Raw genomic sequence first — 23,717 nt, forward strand, 5'->3', positions numbered from 1 at the left:
GTACAATTTAAAGGGAATTGTGCCAAGTGCATCTCATGACTTGCTTGAAGGATGCCAAAATGAGAACCAAGTGCAGTTATGGCTGTTCAATAGAACCTGTTCCTGAATCTGGAAGTGCAGGTCTTTTGAGCCCTATGCTGTCTTCCAAATGGCAGCAAAGAGGATGGCTGATAAAATGGATTGGTAACGTCCTTTACAATGTTGCTGTAATGCTGGGCTGACAGTGTGGATACCTAACTTTGTGCAAGAACCCTAAAATGAGGAGCAGTAGGAGTTTCAAGTTGATACCATAGAGGTATCTACTAGGAGGCTGAGGGGTGGTTGCCAGCGGTTTGACAGCAGCTGTGTAGTTTCCCTACCAAGCTGTTGTACAGTATGATAGAATGCTTTATATTGAGCAGTGGTAAAAAGACTAGCGGTTTTGCAGAGAGCTGGAGCAGAGTTAACAGTCAGCTTAAGGTCCTCACCAGTGTTGATCAAGTTACTTGAAAAAAGTAATCAGTAACTAATTACTGATTACTTCCCCCAAAAAGTAATCCCGTTACTTTACTGATTACTTATTTTCAAAAGTAATTAATTACTTAGTTACTTTTTAAAAACACGATTTACAACCTGAAGAGGTGATAAAGCAATAGATCTTTCAGCCCAATTCTACTTTTTCTGCATAATCCATCATACAAAATGTAATCAAATGGAAAAGTCTCTTTTTAAAACTTGTTTTATTAGTTTTAATCTTTTAACTTTATGCATCAAGCAAAAATTTAACTGTATGCACCATTCTCTGACTGGAAGAAATTTGTTTAACGTTTAAACCTATTTTCTGCACATTCCAGCACATAAAATAAAATTTGTTTTCGTGTTTACACTCACTCTTTCGAATAGATGCAAGTAAAACACAGCAGAAAATAAATAAAATCAAAGACTAGCGGTCCTGTTGCTCTATTTTCACCTGTAAAGCAGGAGTGGGGTAGGCGGAGGTTTACCCTGGTGTAGGTGAGCTGCAGCGGTCAGTTGAAGAATCGGCGAGTTTCTCTGAATTTCCCATTACGTCATAGCGCACTCCCAGTGCTTGCTTGGAAGTTTAGGGGGGTTTTTTTCCGCTGTAAAAAGAAGTTTTCTTCCCACACACAACGGACACTAATGTTTTTGTCACTCTTTATGGAATCAAACTCAAAGTAAGGTCAGTACTTCCACGCTTTAAACGCTGCACGCTCACACTCTCTCCCGCACTCGATATATGATCCACTGTTGATCTGCACACAGCTGTTGTCACGAACGTCGCACTCGCTTACATCACTGTCATGAGGCATTCTCGCAAAAAAAATCACGGTTTTAGTAACGCAGTAACGCAGCGTTCCTACGGCAAAGTAACGGTAATCTAATTACCGTTTTTGCAATAGTAATCCCTTACTCTACTCGTTACTTGAAAAGAGTAATCCACTTCCTCTCCTGATGGTTTTTAAAAATGACGTCATAAAATTGTGCACTGACCTGCTTCTGAAGCCAGCTTCAAGGAGCTGTTTTGAGGTTCCTACTTGAAATACATACTCTCACTAACCCCCCGACCGACACCAATTCACAATTATATAGCCTAGTAAATACTTGTCACGTCAAGACAAGTTCACAGCAGTAAGTACACTAAATAAATTACTAACAAAGCGGTTCACACATTCATAGTATGTCCATAACAGTACAAAATAATTACTTGCATCATGACATTGATTTAATGCAAGACAACACTTGCATTAAATTAAGGAGTTGTATATTGTCAAGGATTTTTGTGTTTATATACAGGGTATATAATTTAAATATCCCTATGGTGAAAACTGGGAAATGACGTTATAGTCTGAAACATTTAGTGAATGTCTAAGCTCTGACCAAAACAAAAAATAGTGGACTGTATTTTGAAAAGATTACTCCGGAAGTGTACTTGTTGTCTTTCCGGCGGAAGCTGCAGACGGCGAGAATTGCAGCGGCAAACCCTAAACACACACTGGGTTGAAAAGAGCTTCTCTTATTCAGCGTTACGTGTCCTCTTGAACACAGACATGTATCGCCCGGGTGAACCTGTTCGCCAGGTGCCTCCACCGCTGCCGTTCGGACCTCCACCGCCTCACGGCCCTCCTTTTAGACCCACAGGGCCCTGCTCTGTTCCTCCTCCTGGACACTTACCCCCCAGGCCCTGTGGACCATATCCGGTCGCGGCACGAGATTATCTCCACAACAGACCGCCGAGTGGGCATTTCGTTCGTGTACGTACCCAAGACTAGGTAGTACTAGCTTAGTGGTGAAGTAACATGATTGGGAAAAGGGAGTTGGCAACCATAACGCTAGCGTACGAATTCATAGACCACTGTGAGATACAGCTCTGACACTCCTGTATGTGCGGGAGGCCTCAGTGCACAGCATGCACCTCTCATTGTGAAAGAAGTGGTTGGTTTCTGTATCCTAACTCAGTTTTTTGTGGGTAAATGCGAGTCACGTGACTGACACGAGCACGCTACACAACGTTTGGCTTCACGCTTCATAACGTTGTACTGCAAATATGTGTAGCCGTTTCTTATTAGGTCTACCATATTCAGAAATAAATTTAATATATGTATATGATCGATGCATAAAGCAATTTTGAGAATTCATAAAGTCATATGTAGTTCAGAAAAAAACAAAAACATTTTATTTAAATAAAAAAAAACACACATTGTTGGGAGGGAAACAAAGAGAAACTGGCTTCTTTTTCCACTCTAACCGTGTTTACAGGCCGTTATCTGTTTTACACACTCGATCAAATAACAAATACAAAATAAAACAAAAAGCAAGTTAAGAATCATAATGTCTCTTTCAGTGGACATAAAAAAAGTCTTCGGCGTAATGTTAAGTCTTTTGTGCTATTTGGTGCATCTCAAATATATAAAAGAAATAATCCTAAAAGTAGCTATATTAATACTGAAACAAACAAGAACAGAAAGTAAAATATTCCCTCCAAACAAAACGTATAAATACGAAACATGCAATTCAGTCCATGCTCCGCCCATCTAGTTATAAAGCACCAAATCACAACAACTGTCCTGCAAGGCATGGCCAGCGACACTCCCTTTTCTGTCAATGTAAAGAACTTTAAAAACACATTAAATCCCTTAGATATGTTAATAAAAGACAAATAAGTGCAATTTTAACTGTATGTATCAGTTTTTGTACATGATAAAAGAAATCCGTCAGCGTGGGCAAGAAATAAGTGTGTAAACATGCAGAAAACATTCTGGTAGCTCACTGGCCAGACTGTCTTTTAATTATAAAACGCAAGACTTCTTTTAATCAAAGCCATTTTTTCCCCTACCACCCTAAGGCACATAGTGGAAAAAAACAGGAAAATTTCTGTCATTTAATTGTTTCTGTTACTTAATTACTTTTATCCGGTAAGTTGTAAAGGTTAAGGACATACAGTTAAAGGTCTAGCATCTACGCTGTCCAAAGACACACTGGGCTGGATTGGAGTCTTTGTCGAGCCAATTCTGTTCCCTGGTCCTTATGTTTGACAACCATGATGTAGACAGATACAGTATATAGCCTACAAATTTCTGCTAGACTAAACATCATTTTAGACAAAAGAGTGAATGAAATTAAAAAAATGTAGTTTTTGAAATGGTAAAGAAAATCAAAATGTCTTCTTAAGAAAAAAATGTTTAAACATTAACGTCTTGTGTTTCAATTTTGAAAAGTAGTCACATTCCTTATACATTTTTAATAATGTAAGCTGGCTGCAAATAACTACTAACATTCCATTTGTTACCTGCTGTCTAAAAATGACCCTCTTAAATTTATAGAGGTTGCTGGTAGAAAGACATACGAGAAAGGAAAGAAATTTTAGAAAAGGTATAAGAAATACACTGTTATCAACCCTAAAACAGCCGTAATAACTCGGAATGCTTGCAAACTTGCAGACATAATTAATCTTCTTTAATTATGTCTTGCATTGGTTAAAGGTTTTTAACCCCCGGATAAAGTACAGAAATGCTAGTCCACCTGTTTGTTTCTTTCTAAGATATGGTTGAAATGGTGCTGCTGTCTTCTGCTGATCCATTTTTTTCTGTAAAAGTAATTAGTACTTGCTAGCTTCCTATCTAATCAGCAACTGTTTATGTTTATATGTATGTATATATTAACATGGTACTTAGCTAGAGAGGGCTACTTTTGGGTCAATTCATACGCAACGTTTTCTGTCTGCTGTGGAGTAGTGACAAGCGGCTGGCTTTGTGGTTAATTTGTCAGTTCCGTATGGATCAGTATTTGCTCTAACTGCTTCACATCAACAAGGGTAAGTTGGCACTTTTTTTTCTGATGAAAAACAGTCTAGATCATTTGTGAGTTGTAGTGTTTTATAGTGTCTCTGTATGTTAATTGCTAATGCTAATGACAATAACTGAGCCGTATCATGAAGTGTATCTCCAGGGAGTCTCTTGTTGCTATAAGTCAGTGTTTGGACTTCACTTTGATTAGTCTGTTCTGTTGAAATAACAAAGTCTGAGTTGACGTAGAAAAATGTTGGTGATCTCAGGAAAAGAAGTATTTAGATAGCATGACCCAACCAATAAGGTCAGCAGTGTAAGCTACTGTTGAATGAGCTTGCTGCTGTTAGATATTATTAGATCAAATGTGGAATTATGCCAAACATCATATCCTACTTAGATCATCTGACTTTAAGGAATAAAATTAATAAACCATTCTAATGCTGGGACATTCATCCCCTTTTAGATAGCAGAAACCATCTTAACAAAATGCAGCCACTACAGATCCCTTTGTGGATGTGTTAGTAAGAGCATCTAGCGTAAAAACCCAAGTAGCTCTTTATCTTCAGTAGTTTGTGTGAGATTCTTCACCGGGAGTGTGATTCTCCCTCTGTGAAGAGTTCAGCTGAGCCAGTGAACCTGGACTGCATCTGTACTGTTTTAAATGTCATGTAATAAGGTTAAACTGTTATGTAACCTGAAAACTTGTAATGGAGAAGTTAGTTGTCCCCTTCTTAGGATTGTACCATTAGTTTATGTCTCTGTTTTGTGTTACCAGTGAAACATTTTTATGAACATAATATATTTTCTGATAGTGTTTATTTACTCTACATTGTTTCCCATATTTTGCAGGATAACATTTTAAAATGAAATCGAATTGGATTTTTAAATCCTGAAGATGCACTGAAGAATTGATGGGATTTGAATTGTCCCTTATTTGCTTTTAGGAATGGGCAAATACAAGTAAATATGTTGTTGTACTGATTCATGACTTTTTTCTTAAGAAACATATAACATGTCATTTTTAGCCTTCATGTAGAGATTTGTCTTCCTTTGTACAGCAGGAAAAAACAGTACTATCTGTGGCTGCTACTCAGTTTGACTTGGTGGAAGTTGTATGTTTGTGTGCCTACATTTATCAGAGGAAACTATTGTGTATTTTAGTTTGTTTAGTTTTACAATAGCCAAAAGTCTTGCTAAAGAAACATTTTGGAAGTTGCATGTTTTATAGTCACATGCGGTAATTGTACAAGCCAGAGTTCAAGAAGCCTTGGAAGCATTTAAACACCATTCTGATTACCATTGTGAGCACACACGATTATGGCCATGGCTGATTTTTATAGCATTTTGATATATTTATTGTATGTGGCACATGTTACATTAGGTAATTAAGGAGCTCTGTTTTTTTAACCTGTCACAGTGTCTTCATTTGCTTGGTTATGTTGTGACAAAATAACAAATGTATGTGTACAAAAACCTTTCAAAAAGTAAAGAAAACCTGTGTCCTGTGCTGTTTTTTTTTTTTTTTTTTTTTAAACAATTTCATTTTTACTTTAGAAACATCAGCTAGTGTTACTAGAGTAGAGCTGGCTTTTTATGCTTTTATTGAGACTCAGCTACTCCATTTGCATCCCTTCAAAGTCACTGACTGCAGGTTGTCATTCACACAGTGGTTCAGTCACTTTTTACAGCATGTACTCTGTTCAGAATGACCTGAAAGGTGATGTTGATGCTTAGCACTGTTTACTTTATTAAAATTCCTGAGAAAATAGTTGCCACCAGTGTTGGTCAAGTTACTTGAAAAAAGTAATCAGTAACTGATTACCGATTACTTCCCCAAAAAAGTAATCCCGTTACTTTACTGATTACTTATTTTCAAAAGTAATTGTTACTTAGTTACTTTTTAAAAACACGATTTACAATCTGAAGAGGTGATAAAGCGATAGATCTTTCAGCCCAATTCTACTTTTTCTGCATAATCCATCATACAAAATGTAATCAAATGGAAAAGTCTCTTTTTAAAACTTGTTTTATTAGTTTTAATCTTTTAATTTTATGCATCAAGCAAAAATTTAATTATATGCAACATTCTCTGACTGGAAGAAATTAGTTTAACATTTAAACCTATTTTCTGCACATTCCAGCACATAAAATAAAATTTGCTTTTGTGTTTACACTCACTCTTTCGAATAGATGCAAGTAAAACACAGCAGAAAATAAATAAAATCAAAGACTCAGCGGTCCTGTTGCTCTATTTTCACCTGTAAAGCAGGAGTGGGGCAGGCGGAGGTTTACCCTGGTGCAGGTGTGCCGCGGTCAGTTGAAGAATCCGCGAGTTTCTCTGTGAGTTTCCCATCACGTCGTAGCTACTCGGTGCTTGTTTGGAAGTTTAGGGGTTTTTTTGCTGTAAAAAGAAGTTTTCTTCCCACGCACAGCGGACACTAATGTTTTTGTCACTTTTTATGGAATCAAACTCAAAGTAAGGTCAGTACTTCCACGCTTTAAACGCTGCACGCTCATACTCTCTCTGCACTCGATATGTGATCCATTGTTGATCTGCACACAGCTGTTGTCACGAACGGCGCACTCGCTTACGTCACTGTCGTGAGACATTCTCGCAAAAAAAATCATGGTTTTAGTAACGCAGTAACGCAGCGTTCCTACGGGAAAGTAACGGTAATCTAATTACCGTTTTTGCAATAGTAATCCCTTACATTACTTGTTACCTGAAAAAAGTAATCAGATTACAGTAACGCATTACAAGTAACGCGTTACTGCCCATCTCTGGTTGCCACACAACCCCACTCACATTTAACTAATAATAATCTGTATGAACAGTTCCAGTCTGGTTTTCACCCCTCCCATAGCACTGAAACAGCACTTATAAAAATAACCAATGATCTTCTTATGGCAGCTGACTCCGGTTTACTTTCCATTCTTATTCTCCTCGATCTGAGTGCTGCTTTCGACACTATTTCTCACTCTATACTTCTCAGTAGGCTAGCCTCTATCGGTCTCTCCCATACTCCACTAGCCTGGTTTAAATCATACCTGTCTGATCGCACTCAGTTCATTCAACTCAAATCCTTTACTTCTCAGCCCTTTCCTCTGACCACTGGTGTGCCCCAGGGATCTGTCCTGGGGCCCCTTCTTTTCATTATCTACCTTCTACCGCTTGGACATATTTTCCGTAAATACAATATCCATTTTCGCTGTTATGCCGATGACACCCAGCTTTATCTGTCCACTAAACCTGATTCTGCTCTTCCCCATCCTCCCTTACCCTCTGTTTAGCTGAACTAAATTCATGGTTCTCTTCTAATTTTCTCAAACTCAATAGTAATAAATCCGAGCTCCTCTTGGTGGGCACTAAATTAACATTATCCAGAACCAACAGTTTCTCTATTACTATCGATAACTCACCGGTCTTCATTTCTTCCTCTGTGAAAAGTTTGGGTGTCATCCTCGACTTTATCTTTCAATTCACACATTAATAATGTTACTCGGTCTGCATATTTTCAATTGCGCAACATTAATCGTCTCCATCCTTTTCTCACCCCACATGCTAATGCCATTCTTGTCCATAGCCTTGTTACTTCCCGGATTGATTATTGTAATTCACTTCTTTTTGGTCTTACTCAAAAATCCATCCACAAGCTCCAACGCGTCCAGAACTCTGCTGCCCGTATCATCACCAGGACCCCTTCTGTCCACCACATCACTCCTGCCTTGCAGCAGCTTCATTGGCTCCCGGTCAAATATCGCATCAATTTCAAAATACTCTTGTACACATTTAAGGCTATTCATCATCTCTCTCCTCCATATCTCTCTGATCTGGTTAAGATCACCGCCCCATCTCGTTGTCTCAGATCTTCTTCTTCCCTTTCACTCTCCGTCCCTTCCCCCCATCTTGCAACCATGGGCAGCAGGACTTTCAGCTGCTCTGCTCCACGACTCTGGAATTCCCTAAATCCTGATTTAAGAAATATCTCTTCCTTCTCACTCTTTAAGTCCAAACTCAAAACCCACTTGTACAAAATAGCTTATCCCACATAACCTCTCCACTCTGCTATTTTATTTGTTTATGTCTTATCCTTTTATGTTGCTTTTATTCTACCGTGTACAGTGACCTTGAGTGTTTTGAAAGGCGCTTTCAAATAAAATTTATCATTATTATTATTATTATTATTATTATTAGTCTGGTGAGATTATTTTTCTCTGCAATTCATGAATAGGCATGTTACTGAACTTGCATTTGAACAAGAAGATGTGATACAGAGTTTCCTCCATGAAGAATTTTCCTCATCTTAAAATGAAACATGAACCTTTTAAAGTAGACCAAAAGTTTCACATTTCCATGGTGGTTAGCTAGGGCCTTGTATCTTAATTGCAAAATCCTAACTCTGATATGCTGAGACAGGCAGGATTCACATGGATGAATTTCTGGCTTCAACACTCTTATTTGCCTTGAATTGGGTAACATCATGCATCGCTGATCTAAATTACAGATCAATTGCTTTGCTTTGTCTGTACTATAAGTGGAGAGACATTCAAGATCTGAAGCACCAGTGCAGACATTCAACAGTCATGATTATTCACTTGTGATTTGTGCAGTTTGGCATCTAAATGTAAGAAATAAGTTATTCATTGCAGTGAATAATCACCCTGTCGTATTTGAACAAAATTACTCCGAGGAAGGCACCTCGGCTGATGTTAAAGGCTAATCAAAGCTTGGCTAGCTTGCCTTGTGATGATTGGTTACTATTGCTATGACATTTGTGCCAGCAAAGTTACCCCCAAACATCAGGAAAGCTTATGTCAAACGTTGGAAGCAATGCATTGATGTGAATCCTGCCTTGACTTACACAGGTGATAATACTGCAAGGGTTGACTCAGCTAAACAAACTTTAACTGACTATAACTATAACTGATTCTTCTTCACAAAAAGAAGAACCTCACTGCTTAGTACTCATCTATGTAAAGCTCCAAAAGGAGCCACTCACTGCATTCAGATCTGCTGTAAAAGCTTTGCTATTCTAACATTAAGATAAGTAAAAGACTATATAAGCAAAGACACAGTTGTTATGGAACAAATGCAGACTAACTGAAATGTAAAATTAAAGTTTTATATTGTCAAGAATAAACAGTGAATAGTTTAGAGCAAATACTCTCAAAAGTTGGAACATTATTTTACCCTGGCAGCTTAAGTTGCCGTCACACTGGAAACGATTCCCTCATTGCATATTTACTTTGAAGCTGACGACTGGTCACTTAGTAGAATGCCGGGAAGTTGAGAGATGTTTCTTGGGTCCTGCTCGCTTTGAGTCACCAGCTGTTATTTTCCCCGTACTTGCTCGACGCGACTTTCTATGGTCTCTGGTTGTTACATCAGTGTAAATTGTTTCCAGTATGGATGCAGCTTCAGTCTACAAAAAAAAAGACAGGCTTGACACTTGACGCAAGTAGTAAAAGCATTAATCCACTCTGTAGCAATAATGACAGTTATACTCTGTGCTCTACATAGAATAAAAACTGTCAAAATTACTATGGGTTGCAAGATGAGGCAGGTCAAACATAGGCTGTTGTAAGATTTTGTAAAAAAATTCTAAAATAAGCTAATAATTACCTGTTGTGACCAGACCACTTAAATGGCTAATCTTTTGTTTTTAAATGGAAAACCTTCTAAGTGCAATCATTTAGTGTGATAAACCAAAACTGCATGGGCTTGACCATTTTTAGATAAATACTATCATTTGGGAAATGTCTATTTAAAATCTCTTTAGAAGTTATTCCATACAAAATAAAAAATGCCATAGATAATCTTCTGCAGTTATAACCTGTACAGCACTATAACATGAAATCTTAATGCTCTCAGCCCCACTGTAGCAGCTTCTCCATAGACCGTAGTACACCAATTGCTTTGGGAGGAAGCCAGCAGATTGTTACTCCTGCTGAACCATCAACACATCCGGTACCACAGTGGAATCCCCCTCCAGTGGAACGTCATTCTCTAGATAATAGGTCTGTGTGTGTGTTTGTGTGTGTTTCTGTCATTGAAATAGTGTGTATAAGTCAAAGTTTCAGCATTAAAATATTCTTTTGTTTGTAACACATGTTTGTTTCCAGTGACCGTGCTGGTGAGGAATTCCTGAGATGCATTGCAGCCAACAAACCTCTCCCAAACTATCTGAAAGGCAACATGGCATACAACCTGGCTGACGCATTTAAGTCAGCTAGTATCTTGAAAGAAGCAGTCAAATCAGACCGTGAATTCCAGAAGCATGTGCCTAGAAGCAAGAGCCGTAGTCGAAGCAGAAGCCGAGGCAGGTCTCGAGCCAAGAGTCGCGGTCGAAGCAAAAGCAGAGTACGCAGCCGAAGCAGGGGAAGAAGCAAAACTCAAGCCTGTGGGAAGAGTCGAGCTAGAAGCAAAAGTAGGGCTCGCAGTAGGAGTCGGAGCAACAGTCGAAGTGAGAAAAAAAGTCATGTACGGAGCAAGAGTCGAGCAAGGCGATCCAAGTCACGAAGTAGCAGTAGTGAAAAGAGCCGAGGCAAAGGCAAAAAGAAAAACAGGAGCCCCGGACTCATCACTGTCAACAGCAGTAATAATCTGCCAGGAAATAGTCTATTAGAAGGATTGAAGCTGGTTATGAGCAGCCAAGATTTGGAAGATCACCTGCCATCTCTCAAAGATATCATCCTCACTATTAAGGTAGAGCTTATTACTTATTCCACAAGTTATGCTAAGATCATTGTTTTGCTGGACCAAATTGAAACCAGCTGCATTGTAATAAAAAAATCAACATTAAGAGTTCACAACAACAAACCCTAACATTATAGTAATGTTTGCCAAGTACTAGTATGATTTAGCATTTGTAAGTCATTAATTAGTGTATTTTTTTGTTTGTTTTTAAATTAAGACAATCTTGCAGTGCAAAACAGAATTCTCTGACATGCTTTATGTAACTTGATCTAAAAATGACATTGTGTATGGAAGTAACTAGTAATTGATAGAGATTTCAGCAGCATTATTTATATATATATATGTATTTATAATATAAAGAAATTATCAAATTCTATGTAAAATGTCTTTAAGTAGAAGTGCATATGTCAAGTCAAGTAAAATTCTTGTAATTGCAGAAGCTGTTTTTAGGAAAATAAGACTTTTCAGTGAAACCTGTACAAATTATGTGCTGTATCTACCCTGCATGTTACATTGGGACAATACTATTACAAATTGCTATTATATTTAAATAATAGCAGCTTAAATTAATAGGAGCTTAAATTGAAATTTCTTAACACAGCACATAGACGTCTCGGACATTGGCAGTTGTAAATGTTAAAAGCTATAGTTTATAATGGCGAGGTTTCAATATAGGCCATATGATCCAGGAAAGAATGTTAGTCTTAAGTTAAAGCATGTAACAGTGCACTGGAGCTTGAGGTTTTTAGTTGGTGTTTATGCTGAACTTATTTATGCTGAAATGAGAATTACATTGACCTACAAAGGCTCGTGGGTGAACAATTGATTGCTTTAGCCCTGAACCTTTAAACTGAGCAGTATAATTGTGAGCAGCCACAAATTCAGTGTATCTAATTGTGATTTCTTCTACACAGGCTCCAGATGAGGGCAAAAAAGTTGAGTGTGTATCTAATGAGCCTACACACATGGAACATGACAGTCAAGACAGTTTATCAATGCTGGAAAAGGAAAGCATGCTGCTTCCGCATGAAAGAGTTGGTGGTGATTTCTCATGGCTTCAAGGACAAAGTCAAGAAGATGCTGCATACCAGAAAGCTAATGAACTTGAAGATGAAGAGTCTTTCTTGTATGGGAATGAACCAGCTTCCCAGATTAATGAAAAGGCCAAACTACAGAAAGAGAGTAGTTCCCTTTCCACTCGTTGTGGACATCTTCTTGATCCAAATCAGTCCCTGCAGTTGGCTTCTTCAACTTTAGTCCACTCCAATCTGGACAACATGGAATATGAGAAAATCAAGACCATATTAAAAAGCCTGGGTTCATCAAGTGAGATCAAGGTGAAGACGCAGGGTCAGAATGAGCAGGAGTCATCTCCTACACTTGTCAATTCAGACAAAGCAGCAGCAACTTTAGCATTGCCAGCACTCAATAACCCAAATGTACGTCAGGCTCTGGAGTCTCTGCAATCTCTGATCAAAGGTGAGAGATTTCTATTAAATGAAAGATTCAGCATAGTTTACTCATGCTACTGAGTTCTATTTTTTTCAGTATTTTGTGTTATTAACGATAACAGTTGTTTGATTTACTTCATTATGGCAGATTATGAGTTACACATAACATACTTTTAAATTTTAAACCTGAAATTGTATGTTATTTGACTTGTCTGTGAATACAAACCATATGCAGTGTATTTAAAATAAACATAGATAATTTCAAAAGATGCACTAGTTAATGGACTACTGTTTTCAGGACTTGAGTTTGGCATTTAGCTAACTTCGTCTTTTGTTTTTGAACCAGAAGGGATTTGGATTTTATATTGGAGGAAGAGTGGAGATGCCCAGAATCCATGTTTTTTTGAAGTCCAGTATCCACAGTTACTGATAATTTGTGGTGCCGCTTCATCTTCCAGTGTTTGTAGTGATTGATCCACTGTGTTTTATCAACTCCATTTTCAGTACAGAAGATTGTACAGCACTATCTCACAAGTGTTATGGAGATGCTGGTTTCTTTTACCAACAGGACCTCTATCTAACGACAGTGCCAAAATTACTAAAATGATTTTCTGATCTGTTTATAAAGTAAACAGTAATAACATACTGTTACTTTATTTAACAGCATGTTATTGGTCAGCTAACTCATCTGACGCTAACCCCATAGAGCAGCGGTGCCCAACCTTTTTTGCGCCACGGACTGGTTTAATATCAGACAATATTTTCACGGACCGGCCTTTAAGGTGTCGCGGATAAATACAACAAAATAAAATGAAAAGGCCAAGACAAAACTGTGGTATTTTGTAAATATAGTAATAAACACTAATTCACTGTGTAATTGTGTAACTTTATTAGCAGCGTCCTCCTGAAATGCTCCAACAAATTTGAGAGTAACATAGTCCTCTGTGCCACTTGCTCTCGCGTAAATATTTCTTTCAAAATAAGACACACAACTACAACACGGGAAAAGACCCAGGGAAACAGAGTTAACGATAAAAACCCTGAAAACCATACATTTCACAACCAAACCTCAAATCTTGCGGCCCGGTACCAAACGACTCATGGACTTGTACCGGTCCGAGGCCCAGGGGTTGGGGACCGCTGCCATTGTTATATTTATATAACATACAGACGAGGTAAAGGGTGCTCAGGCTCCTAAACACGTGCTTAACTTTTGGTGAAAGAGTCTTGGTTTTCTTTTTTTCTGTTTTCTTTGAACTCTTCTTTTTCCAGGGTGGAATGATTGTACAGCATACATTTTTAATTACTTTAAAAAACAAGAATTGGGTGCACAAGTTTAAATTTATTTTGAATTTTCTTTAAACCACACTGTGTTAACATTGTACATACAGGCTCAAATATATACGTCCCCACTAATATTTGGTTAACTGTCCCTTAGCAAATTGCACCTTGACCTGATGCTTTTAGTACCCATTAACAAGCTTCTGGCGTAATCCTGGCTAGATATTTGACTAGTCTTCTTCTAGCTGCTGATCTGAGGAAATGTAAAAGAGGAAAGATTTTGGAGGTTGTAGTCCTCCTTCATTATTCCAGCCACTTTGTGCAATGTACCAGTACAACTGTTTCATGTGAGTGGGACAGTTTGCGTGTTCTTTTTATTCTTGGCTGTGCTGACATATCCAAATAACTTGTACTTATTTATAATTGTTTGAATTGATGATTCTGGAATGTGTAGTTGTTTAGAAATGTCTCCGTGAAACATCCCCTGCATGTGTAAATCTACAATTATCCATCATAGATCTTCACAGAGTTCCTTAGACTTTTCCAGTGTTCTAGACATCGGTCAATACCATGACTGCTGGCAACCAACTTTTTATGCTGGAAAAGAGAAACTACCAATTGTAGTCAACTGGTAGTTTTGACAAGTCAATAGGTAAAAGCCTTGTCAAGTTAAGATTCTGTAGAACCCTCAGCACCACTTATTAAAACATAGTGAAGTGAATGTATAGATTTAAGCATACATATAGTTTTTGCACTTTGTAGATTAGAGACAATCCATCAATTTAAACTTAGGAACCAAATTCTTGTTTTAAGTAATATAAGGTGTTGTACAATCAGTCCACATTGGAAAAGGGTTAGGGTTAAGACTCAAGTGACTACTGTGACTACAACTGTAAATGTGCATACTTTTCAGATGTTAGACATTTCTGTATTGTAAATGCTTTTTGATTGATATGAGGAAATATTCTATAAGTCTGAGGTACTGGATTTCTGATTTTCACATGCTGTTAGCCATAGTCATTGATATTAAAACAAAATAAGCTATTTCACTTTGTTTAATGAATAGGAATGAAATAGGAAATATATATGTAAATTTATCCCCTTTAAATCAAGTAAAAACAAGAATATTTTTACCAAATTATCAGTTTTTTAAAATAGACTCATAAAGGGTAACTTTTGCAGTGGACATGAAAGGGGAAAATGGGAGAAAATTATAAAGATCAGACCTTTTTCTTGTAGCAGTCTGTAATGAGTTTTATTTAAGCAGTGAAGTTGGGCATTTTGATATGGGAGTCTGTGGAGATTGAGTTGCTTTTGGAGGCATCCATGAAACTGCATTTTCTGGCTCCCTGAAATTTGCTTCCTTTTTAAAAAAAATCCTGAAAGGGAATTGGGAAAGACCAAAAAAAATAATGGTTTAAGTAAACCATTGTTTTTTGTATATATTTAAGCATATATACGCATGCTTAAATATATACTTCACTCTCTTTTAATCCAGTTTCTGGGTAACTAAACTATAATGATTTGCTAATTATCACACGTTTTGCATTAGATTTTTACCGAGGTAAAATTCTTTCACTGTGTTGCTGGTGTGGTTGTGATTTTTTTTTCTTTTTCTTTTTTAATGAAAGAGGTCATAAAACATTTTAAATTTCATTAGGTCAGCCATGAAGAAACTTATAGAACGCCCAGCATTATTGTTGCCTGAGGGATGGCAACAAGCACAAAAGTCTGCTTGTGTGAAACGAAGAGACTTGTATGACAGCTATTTACCCAGCTGATGTCACCTGGTCTGATGTCTTAGACCTCTGTTATTATTCTTTTATACTTTTATTAGTGAAAGCATAGTTATACATTAATTACCGTTAATCTTTGATCCTTCAGCTACAAAGGAGAAACGAACAAAAAGTGACTGCGCATCTCAAGCATCTGATAAACATAAGGTGAATTTTCAAACATCATTTGTGTAATGAAGTGAGATACAGGAAAAAATGCTAAAGCACCCGCTTATTTTGAAATTCGAATGTGTTTCACAGGAGGGTGACAGTGAGGAAAGGAAGAGAGAGAAACAAGAGAAAGTAAATAAAATGGAGTCTTTGGCCAAAGAACTGGATGAACTGTTAAAACAAGATGGTAATGTAGTGTTCTTTGTTTATTTCCATTTTGTTGTCTCCCACAGTCTAAAATATTCCTTACACTTAAATACTTTTCTTCTCCATTTGCAGGACTGGGTTTTATAACTCCAGTTACTGGCTTTTACTGCCAGAACTGTGAGGAGTTCATTGGAGATTTGAAGTCTGCTGAAAACCATGCAGCTATCCGCCATCATAGTAACTCTATTGTGAGTACCCATTGTACATAACTCATTATGGATGAGGCACATGATACTCTACATTCTTTTGAAAAACATAAAAGGATAAGTATGTAACCGATTTCAACTTGGCTGACATCTTTTTCACATAGTCAACGTGCTCCTTGCATATACAGAAAAAAAATGTTCAATGATTTTCAGTTATATTTGATTTAAATAGGATCATAACCCTTCAACTTCATGACTACATATTTAAAGGTTTTAATGCCACTTGTGCTTATGTTTCATGTTACTCACCAAAACACACTGTGTGTATCTTTGCATGTTGCTGGAGCTATTAATTCTATGAAAAAAACCCCAGATGGAGTAGCCCTGCACCAACATTTTTGCCAGTGCAATTCACCAGTTGCGATTTTCTTTCTTTCAAATTTCCTTCTAAGGAAATCAAACAGCTCAGAACAGTTGCGTCATTACATACACTCATCATGACCATGTCTTGATAATTTTGGATTTTTTGGTGATTTCTTTGAGCTGTTCTTTTTCCAGGTTAGACTGATTCTGCAACATATATCTTGAGTGATTTTAAAAAACAAGAATTGGATACACGAGTTTGAATTTATTTAGGATTTTCTATCATCCACACAGGGTCAAAAGTATACATATAGGCTCAAATATATGCATATACTCAAAAATTTTAATGAGTGGCGTCAAAAGTTCTACAGTATATTAGTTAGTAATAAAAGTATATATTAACTTAGTAATAAAAAAAGAAGTGTATGTGTATTGCACACTGTTATTATTGCACATTAATTATAATGCACCTTGTTATAAATATAAATATTATTATTGTTAGTTTTTTTTACCATTGTTACCTCCCTCCCAAAAAAGTCCAGGGAGGTAGCCAATCAGGTCAGCTATTTGCATTGATCAGGGCTATTGCCCTGTTGTAAAAGCTGTCCTTGAGTCTATTTGTTTGGGACCTCAGCAGCCTGAACCTCCTGCCGGACGGCAGCAGCTTAAACACCGGGTGTCCTGGGTGTGTGCAGTCCTGTAGGATGCTGTGTGCCCTCTGGAGACAGCTCCTCCTTCAGGTCCATTTTTTCTAAGGATTCTCAGAAAGTGGAGACGCTGTTGGGCCTTCTTTAAAACCACAGAGGTGTTAGGTGTGTCTATGTGCACACCCAGAAACTTGAAACTGGAGACCCTTTCCACACACTCCCCGTTGATGCTGACAGGCTGCAGCTCAGACTTCCTCCTTCCAGGTGAGAGATGGTGGTGTGGAGCGTTGTAGCAATGGCATCTTCAGTTTATCTGTTAGCTCTGTATGTGAAATGGAGCAGGTCGAGTGTGGGTGGCAGGCAGGACATGATGTGACGTCGGACCAGTTTCTCGAAGCACTTCATTATAACAGGTGTTAGAGCAACTGGTCAGTTGTCGTTGAGGCTGCTAATGTTAGTACGCTTTGGCAGTGGGACAATTGTAGCTGACTTTAGGCACGGCGGGATGCAGGACTGGGACAGTGAACTGTTGAAGATCTTAGTGAAGACCCCAGCCAGCTGGTCTGCACACTCTTTTAGGACCCTTGTGGTTACCCCATCTGGTCCGGCGGCCTTCCTGGGGTTCACTGCCCTCAGTGTGCGCCTCACCTCATATTCCTGCACTATGAGGCTTGGGCTGCTACTGCTGTCCGATGTTTCTACTGCTTCTGCCTCTGGTCCCTTCACTTAAAGCGTGCGAAGAAGTGGTTCAGCTCCTCTGCAAGCACCGCGTTACCCTCAGTCAATGTGGTATTGCAGGGGCTTGTAGTGCTGAACTCCCTGCCATACCTGTCGTGAGTTGTTGTTGCTGAAGTGGTCTTCGATCCTTCTCTTGTACGCTGCCTTGGCCTCTCTGATGCCTCTTTTCAACTCAGATCTGGCTGCACTGTAATGCATACCATCGCCGGATCTAATCTAGTCTATTGACTTCTCATTACTGTTCATGATTGACTACGACTGATAGCCTCTCTTTGCTACCATAAAAACAATTAGTTTTACAACAGTCATTATTCTGATCAATACTCAGAACCAATGTTCCCCCTAAGTTGCGTGCGTGCGCAGTTGCGCACTGCTGGCACGGTCTCTGCACACAGAAAATCTGCATTGCGCAAAAAGAAATCTAACCTGAATTGAAATGAAAATAAATACGTTAACAATTCTGTTTTGCAGTGTTAGTGTTAGTAAATGACTGGCTGCTCCAGTATGGCAGCCACCTTATCCCATAGTCGAGCCAATGATGCGATTCACATTCATATACAGTGGGGCAAAAAAGTATTTAGTCAGCCACCGATTGTGCAAGTTCCCCCACTTAAAATGATGACAGAGGTCAGTAATTTGCACCAGAGGTACACTTCAACTGTGAGAGACAGAATGTGAAAAAAAAAATCCATGAATGCACATGGTAGGATTTGTAAAGAATTTATTCGTAAATCAGGGTGGAAAATAAGTATTTGGTCACCTCAAACAAGGAAAATCTCTGGCTCTCACAGACCTGTAACGTCTTCTGTAAGAAGCTTTTCTGTCCCCCACTCGTTACCTGTATGAATGGCACCTGTTTGAACTCATCATCTGTATAAAAGACACCTGTCCACAGCCTCAAACAGTCAGACTCCAAACTCCGCCATGGCCAAGACCAAAGAGCTTTCGAAGGACACCAGGAAAAGTATTGTAGACCTGCACCAGACTGGGAAGAGTGAATCTACAATAGGCAAGCAGCTTGGTGTGAAAAAATGAACTGTGGGAGCAATCATCAGAAAATGGAAGACATACAAGACCACTGATAATCTCCCTCGATCTGGGGCTCCATGCAAGATCTCATCCCGTGGGGTCAAAATGATCATGAGAACGGTGAGCAAAGATCCCAGAACCACACGGGGGGACCTGGTGAATGACCTGCAGAGAGCTGGGACCGAAGTAACAAAGGTCACCATCAGTAACACACTACAGCGGCAGGGAATCAAATCCCGCAGTGCCAGACGTGTTCCGCTGCTGAAGCCGGTGCATGTCCAGGCCCGTCTGAAGTTTGCCAGAGAGCACATGGATGATACAGCAGAGGATTGGGAGAATGTCATGTGGTCAGATGAAACCAAAGTAGAACTTTTTGGTATAAACTCAACTCGTCGTGTTTGGAGGAAGAAGAACACTGAGTTGCATCCCAAGAACACCATACCTACTGTGAAGCATGGGGGTGGAAACATCATGCTATGGGGCTGTTTTTCTGCCAAGGGGACAGGACGACTGATCCGTGTTAAGGACAGAATGAATGGGGCCATGTATCGTGAGATTTTGAGCCAAAACCTCCTTCCATCAGTGAGAACTTTGAAGATGAAACGAGGCTGGGTCTTCCAACATGACAATGATCCAAAACACACCGCCCGGGCAACAAAGGAGTGGCTCCGTAAGAAGCATTTGAAAGTCCTGGAGTGGCCTAGCCAGTCTCCAGACCTCAACCCCATAGAAAATCTGTGGCGGGAGTTGAAAGTCCGTGTTGCTCGGCGACAGCCCCAAAACATCACTGCTCTCGAGAAGATCTGCATGGAGGAATGGGCCAAAATACCAGCTACTGTGTGTGCAAACCTGGTAAAGACCTATAGTAAACGTTTGACCTCTGTTATTGCCAACAAAGGTTATGTTACAAAGTATTGAGTTGTATTTTTGTTATTGACCAAATACTTATTTTCCACCCTGATTTACGAATAAATTCTTTACAAATCCTACCATGTGGATTCATGGATTTTTTTTTTCACATTCTGTCTCTCACAGTTGAAGTGTACCTCTGGTGCAAATTACTGACCTCTGTCATCATTTTAGGTGGGGGAACTTGCATAATCGGTGGCTGACTAAATACTTTTTTGCCCCACTGTATACGCAGCTAGTCAACGTCGTTGACAGGCTATGACAGCATCCTTATGTGCCGACACCGGTGTTTTAGCTAGCAAAGCGGCGTGGCTGATGTGGAGTGAAGCCACGTTAATGACAACGTGAACAACCATTGGAGATGTGAGCAGGACAGACGGAACAATCGACGGAAAAAGTGTGGACTTTATACCAGTTTTTAAACTGTGTTGAAAACACGTAAAACCAGAGTTATGATAAAAATATGCAATGTTTGTTTTTTTCTTGAATCCTATCGTTGTTTATATTTACTGGAAAAAGAAACAGTAATAACGGTGTTTTATAAGGAAAGCGCTCGAAAGCACTCTCCCCCTGTGAGCAAAAACAAAACACAAAACCACCCCCGCGCCCCTCGCCTTTCCTATTGGTGGAAACATGTACGATGTGGACCAATCAAAAAATGATATGGCAACAAGGCATTTAGTTGTTTAGGAAGGGAGGAAGTTTTAGGAGTGACGGCGGTGTTTTGAGATGTGAGAGATTTGCGACGTTTAGCGCAAATCTTGTGTAGTCAGTGTGTAGTGTAGTCAATAGTTTTGTTGTGTGTGTCAGAACAATGAAGCGACTGCTGAATGTTACAGGTGTTACAGCAGTGATACATGTCCTGTTGTTAGGCCTGCAGGTATCAGGCTGTTGTTCTCCTTTATCTCATAGTGGACAGAAATTATTTTTTGGAGTGGCAGAAATAATTTGTGTGGCATCAGATTTGATGCAGAACAGCTGATTGTTCTGTAAATAGTTTGAAATGTTTATTTTAAAAACCACCTTGGCTGCATTTTTAGGTAAACCGCTGCAAAAAACTTTGTTTTTTGAAAAACTCAGTTACTTTTTTGAAGAAGTAACTATATAATTAATTGCACAACATTGGCCATTATATACTGTATTTTGCAGACAGAGTGACAGGACTCTCTCCCAGAGCACAGACTCATACTCATAATACAAGTCAGAGCTTTATAAAAACAAAATAAAACAAAGTTGTAAAACTTTGGTTTTGTTTTGTTGTTTCCAATAGTGTTAACATACTACACAGGTCATGAACAAGATTTTTTTTAAATTTTCACTGTAAGTGGGCTAAAGCACTTAGAATAGAATAGAATAGAATAGAATAGAATAGAATAGCCTTTATTGTCATTGTACAGAGTACAACGAAATTGGAGTGCCACTCCCTTGGTGCAAGATAAATAATAAATATAAATGTAAAATATAAAAAGTACAATAAAATAATCGCAAGTACTCAAACAATAGTAAGTACGATATATACAGGATAGCAGCATTAATATAATGACAGTATGAATAGCAGCATAATATAATGGCAGTGACGGTATGGTATAGCTAAGCAGGTTCAATTGATTTTGTGCTTAATGCTGTAATTTGATTATTTTGATAAACCACGTGACTTGGATGGATTTGATGCTGGCGTGACCACAGTGCACACGTCTGCTGTTGCTCACAGTGGTCCAACGGGCCTCTCAGGGAGTTTGTGTGTTCGCTCAGACACAGAAAGAATTAGAGGGAACATTGCTCAGAACAAGGGTTAAAGTTCAAGCAGCCAAGTGAAAATCTAAGACAGATAATTAGAAATGTCCAACTTGGAACATGTCTTGGAGTAATTTTTAAACAAGTACAGATTCCAAGGTCATTGATCCAAATTGTTTTTTGCAAGTACCCAGATGTGTCACTACTTTGAAAGGGGCTAGAAGCACACCCAAACCATCACCCTCAGATAAAATCTGGACACAACTCTGTGTTCCAACAGGATAAGGATCCTGAAAATTTGTGGACTGTGCTTAAAATGTAGGTCGAACCCAATCTGCAAAGAAGAGTGGTCAGATATCCAGTTATTATGCGCTAAACTAGTTGATGGTTGCCAAAAGTCAGTTGTAACTTGCTACGGGGCATTTAATCAAAACTTAGTAGGGGTGTGTATAATTTTGACCCTGTTTGGAATAAAGAAAAAAATCCAGTTGTGGACCCAGTTCTTGTTGTTTAAATGAATCAAAGTTGGAAAAGGAGCAGTTCTAAGAAATTATTAAAAGCCTAAAATATACTATGATGAATGTATATAAACCTCTGACTACAGTTATATAACTAACCGCATATACAAGCTTGAATCTAAAAATTTTGTTTTCACAATGAAAAAAACTTTACACTTATCCCAAAACTGTTTATGTTCAATCCCCCCTCGTGTATTTGTAGGCAAAAGAACAGACGGACAGGCACTCTAAAGACATCAAAGGACACCCACATCATTACAGTCCCTCCAGTAATCGACACCCTGACCCCCCAGACAGGAGAGATCACAGGGGTTATGGTTACCGCGGGGATTCAGGAAACCACCGGAATAGCACAGACCATCTACGGAATTGGAAGGATGGCAAAGATTTCAGAAGCCGATACCATGATGATGACCACAAAAGTCACAAGGATAGAGATAAAAACATCTTCTTGAAAGAGGAAATGAAAAAGGAGCGAATGTTTATAACAGTCTCCGATGGACTGACACCTTCAACTTCTAACATCAGGGTCAAGGAGGAGGTGGACAAGGAGAAGGCCACTGGAAGCCATGGTAAAGTTAAAGCGAAAGACCTAGAATCATCCAAGGAAAAGAAAGGCAGCATTGAAAATGATCAATACAGTGATAGCACTGATGATGACGGAAAATCACCTAAAACAAAAAAGAATAAAAAGAAAAAGAAGAAGAAGGAGAAGGAGAAAAAGAATAAGAATAAGAAACAGAAGGAGAAGTCTTAGGTGTTATTTTGTCCTTGTCATATAACTCTGGGATGATGGTAGCAGCTTATTTCTGGACTGATTTTCTAACATAGTTTTCTCACTTTCTTTTCCTCCACCCAATTGTTTTTTGTTACTGTCATTAGAAGAGGAAGGTAGACCTCAGAGTGATTCATCATGTATGAAGGAATAGACTGATATGTTAGGAAGCACGTTTGTTGGTGGTCTTTCTCTAAAAGAAGATTAGTATTACTTTTGTCTTTGTGTATCTAGTACAGTGGTCTTTACCTCACTTAGAACTAAGATTGAATTTTCTCAGTTAATTCAGGTATTTTTACCCCACTTCAGACAGCGTGTTTGCTCGGTCAAATTAATTCTCATGTGGAATGAAATGTTCTCATGTGTTCCTCAGTAAACAGGCAAACAAAAACCTTTTCCAAGACGTCTGTTCCTTTTACACATTCTGCACAGTTTTCAGCACTGTATTAAAGTCTGCCACGTTTCAGGTATGGCATCACATCTTGGTTCTATTTTTTAATTAAATGTTCAATAAAATAAGCAGTAAGAAAATAAGCAGTAAGAAATTTTTTTCATTTCATTGGACCAACAGCATTGTAGTTTTAGAAAAGGTATACATGTATCTGACATCTTGTATTCATTTTGATCTCAAATAAAGACGTAAAATAAACAAATGTGTACTATTCCTTAGTTTTTGGGGTTTTCTTTCTTGATTTTATGTTTGATATTATGTTTGAGTGGCTCCCATCAGGAAGTACATGTAGACTATGCTTCCAGGATGTAGGACACAAAAAAAAAGGGTCACTAATGTCCCTACAGCGTTTCAACATCTGAACTGTAAGCCTTTCCCACCCCAGTATTGCATCCTTTTCTTGCTTCCTTCCCCACACATTCAGTTCCTTGGTAATTGAACTGATCATTGAATCTGAACTATGATTGGTCATTTTATACTGATGCTTTTATGTTCTATGTCTTATGTGGTGGTCTCTGTGCCTTTTTAATTGCCCCTTG

The 23,717-nt window shown here is 38.6% G+C and overlaps 1 protein-coding gene across 1 annotated transcript; it reads left to right on the forward strand.

Moving 5' to 3' along the window:
* Positions 1-1,925: 1,925 nt before the first annotated feature.
* On the forward strand, positions 1,926-23,717 carry LOC146656111 (uncharacterized). Its single transcript, XM_085428995.1, has 8 exons — positions 1,926-2,252; positions 10,159-10,304; positions 10,410-10,992; positions 11,898-12,462; positions 15,600-15,658; positions 15,752-15,848; positions 15,941-16,056; positions 22,155-23,717. The coding sequence occupies exons 1-8, from the start codon at positions 2,049-2,051 to the stop codon at positions 22,707-22,709; spliced, it is 2,325 nt and encodes a 774-aa protein (XP_085285121.1). The 5' UTR covers positions 1,926-2,048; the 3' UTR covers positions 22,710-23,717.

Source organism: Rhamphochromis longiceps, linkage group LG13 (genome assembly GCF_057381845.1).
Source record: "Rhamphochromis longiceps isolate RC_006_pf linkage group LG13, R_longiceps_female_GT1.1, whole genome shotgun sequence".
NCBI classification, from domain to species: Eukaryota; Metazoa; Chordata; class Actinopteri; order Cichliformes; family Cichlidae; genus Rhamphochromis; species Rhamphochromis longiceps.

Excerpts from the sequence above, each read along its gene's own strand:
- LOC146656111 (XM_085428995.1), top strand. The coding sequence starts at position 2,049 with ATGTATCGCCCGGGTGAACCTGTTCGCCAGGTGCCTCCACCGCTGCCG. Across the intron at positions 10,305-10,409 it reads CGTCATTCTCTAGATAATAG|TGACCGTGCTGGTGAGGAAT; the intron begins GTCTGTGTGTGT and ends GTTTGTTTCCAG. Across the intron at positions 10,993-11,897 it reads ATATCATCCTCACTATTAAG|GCTCCAGATGAGGGCAAAAA; the intron begins GTAGAGCTTATT and ends TCTTCTACACAG.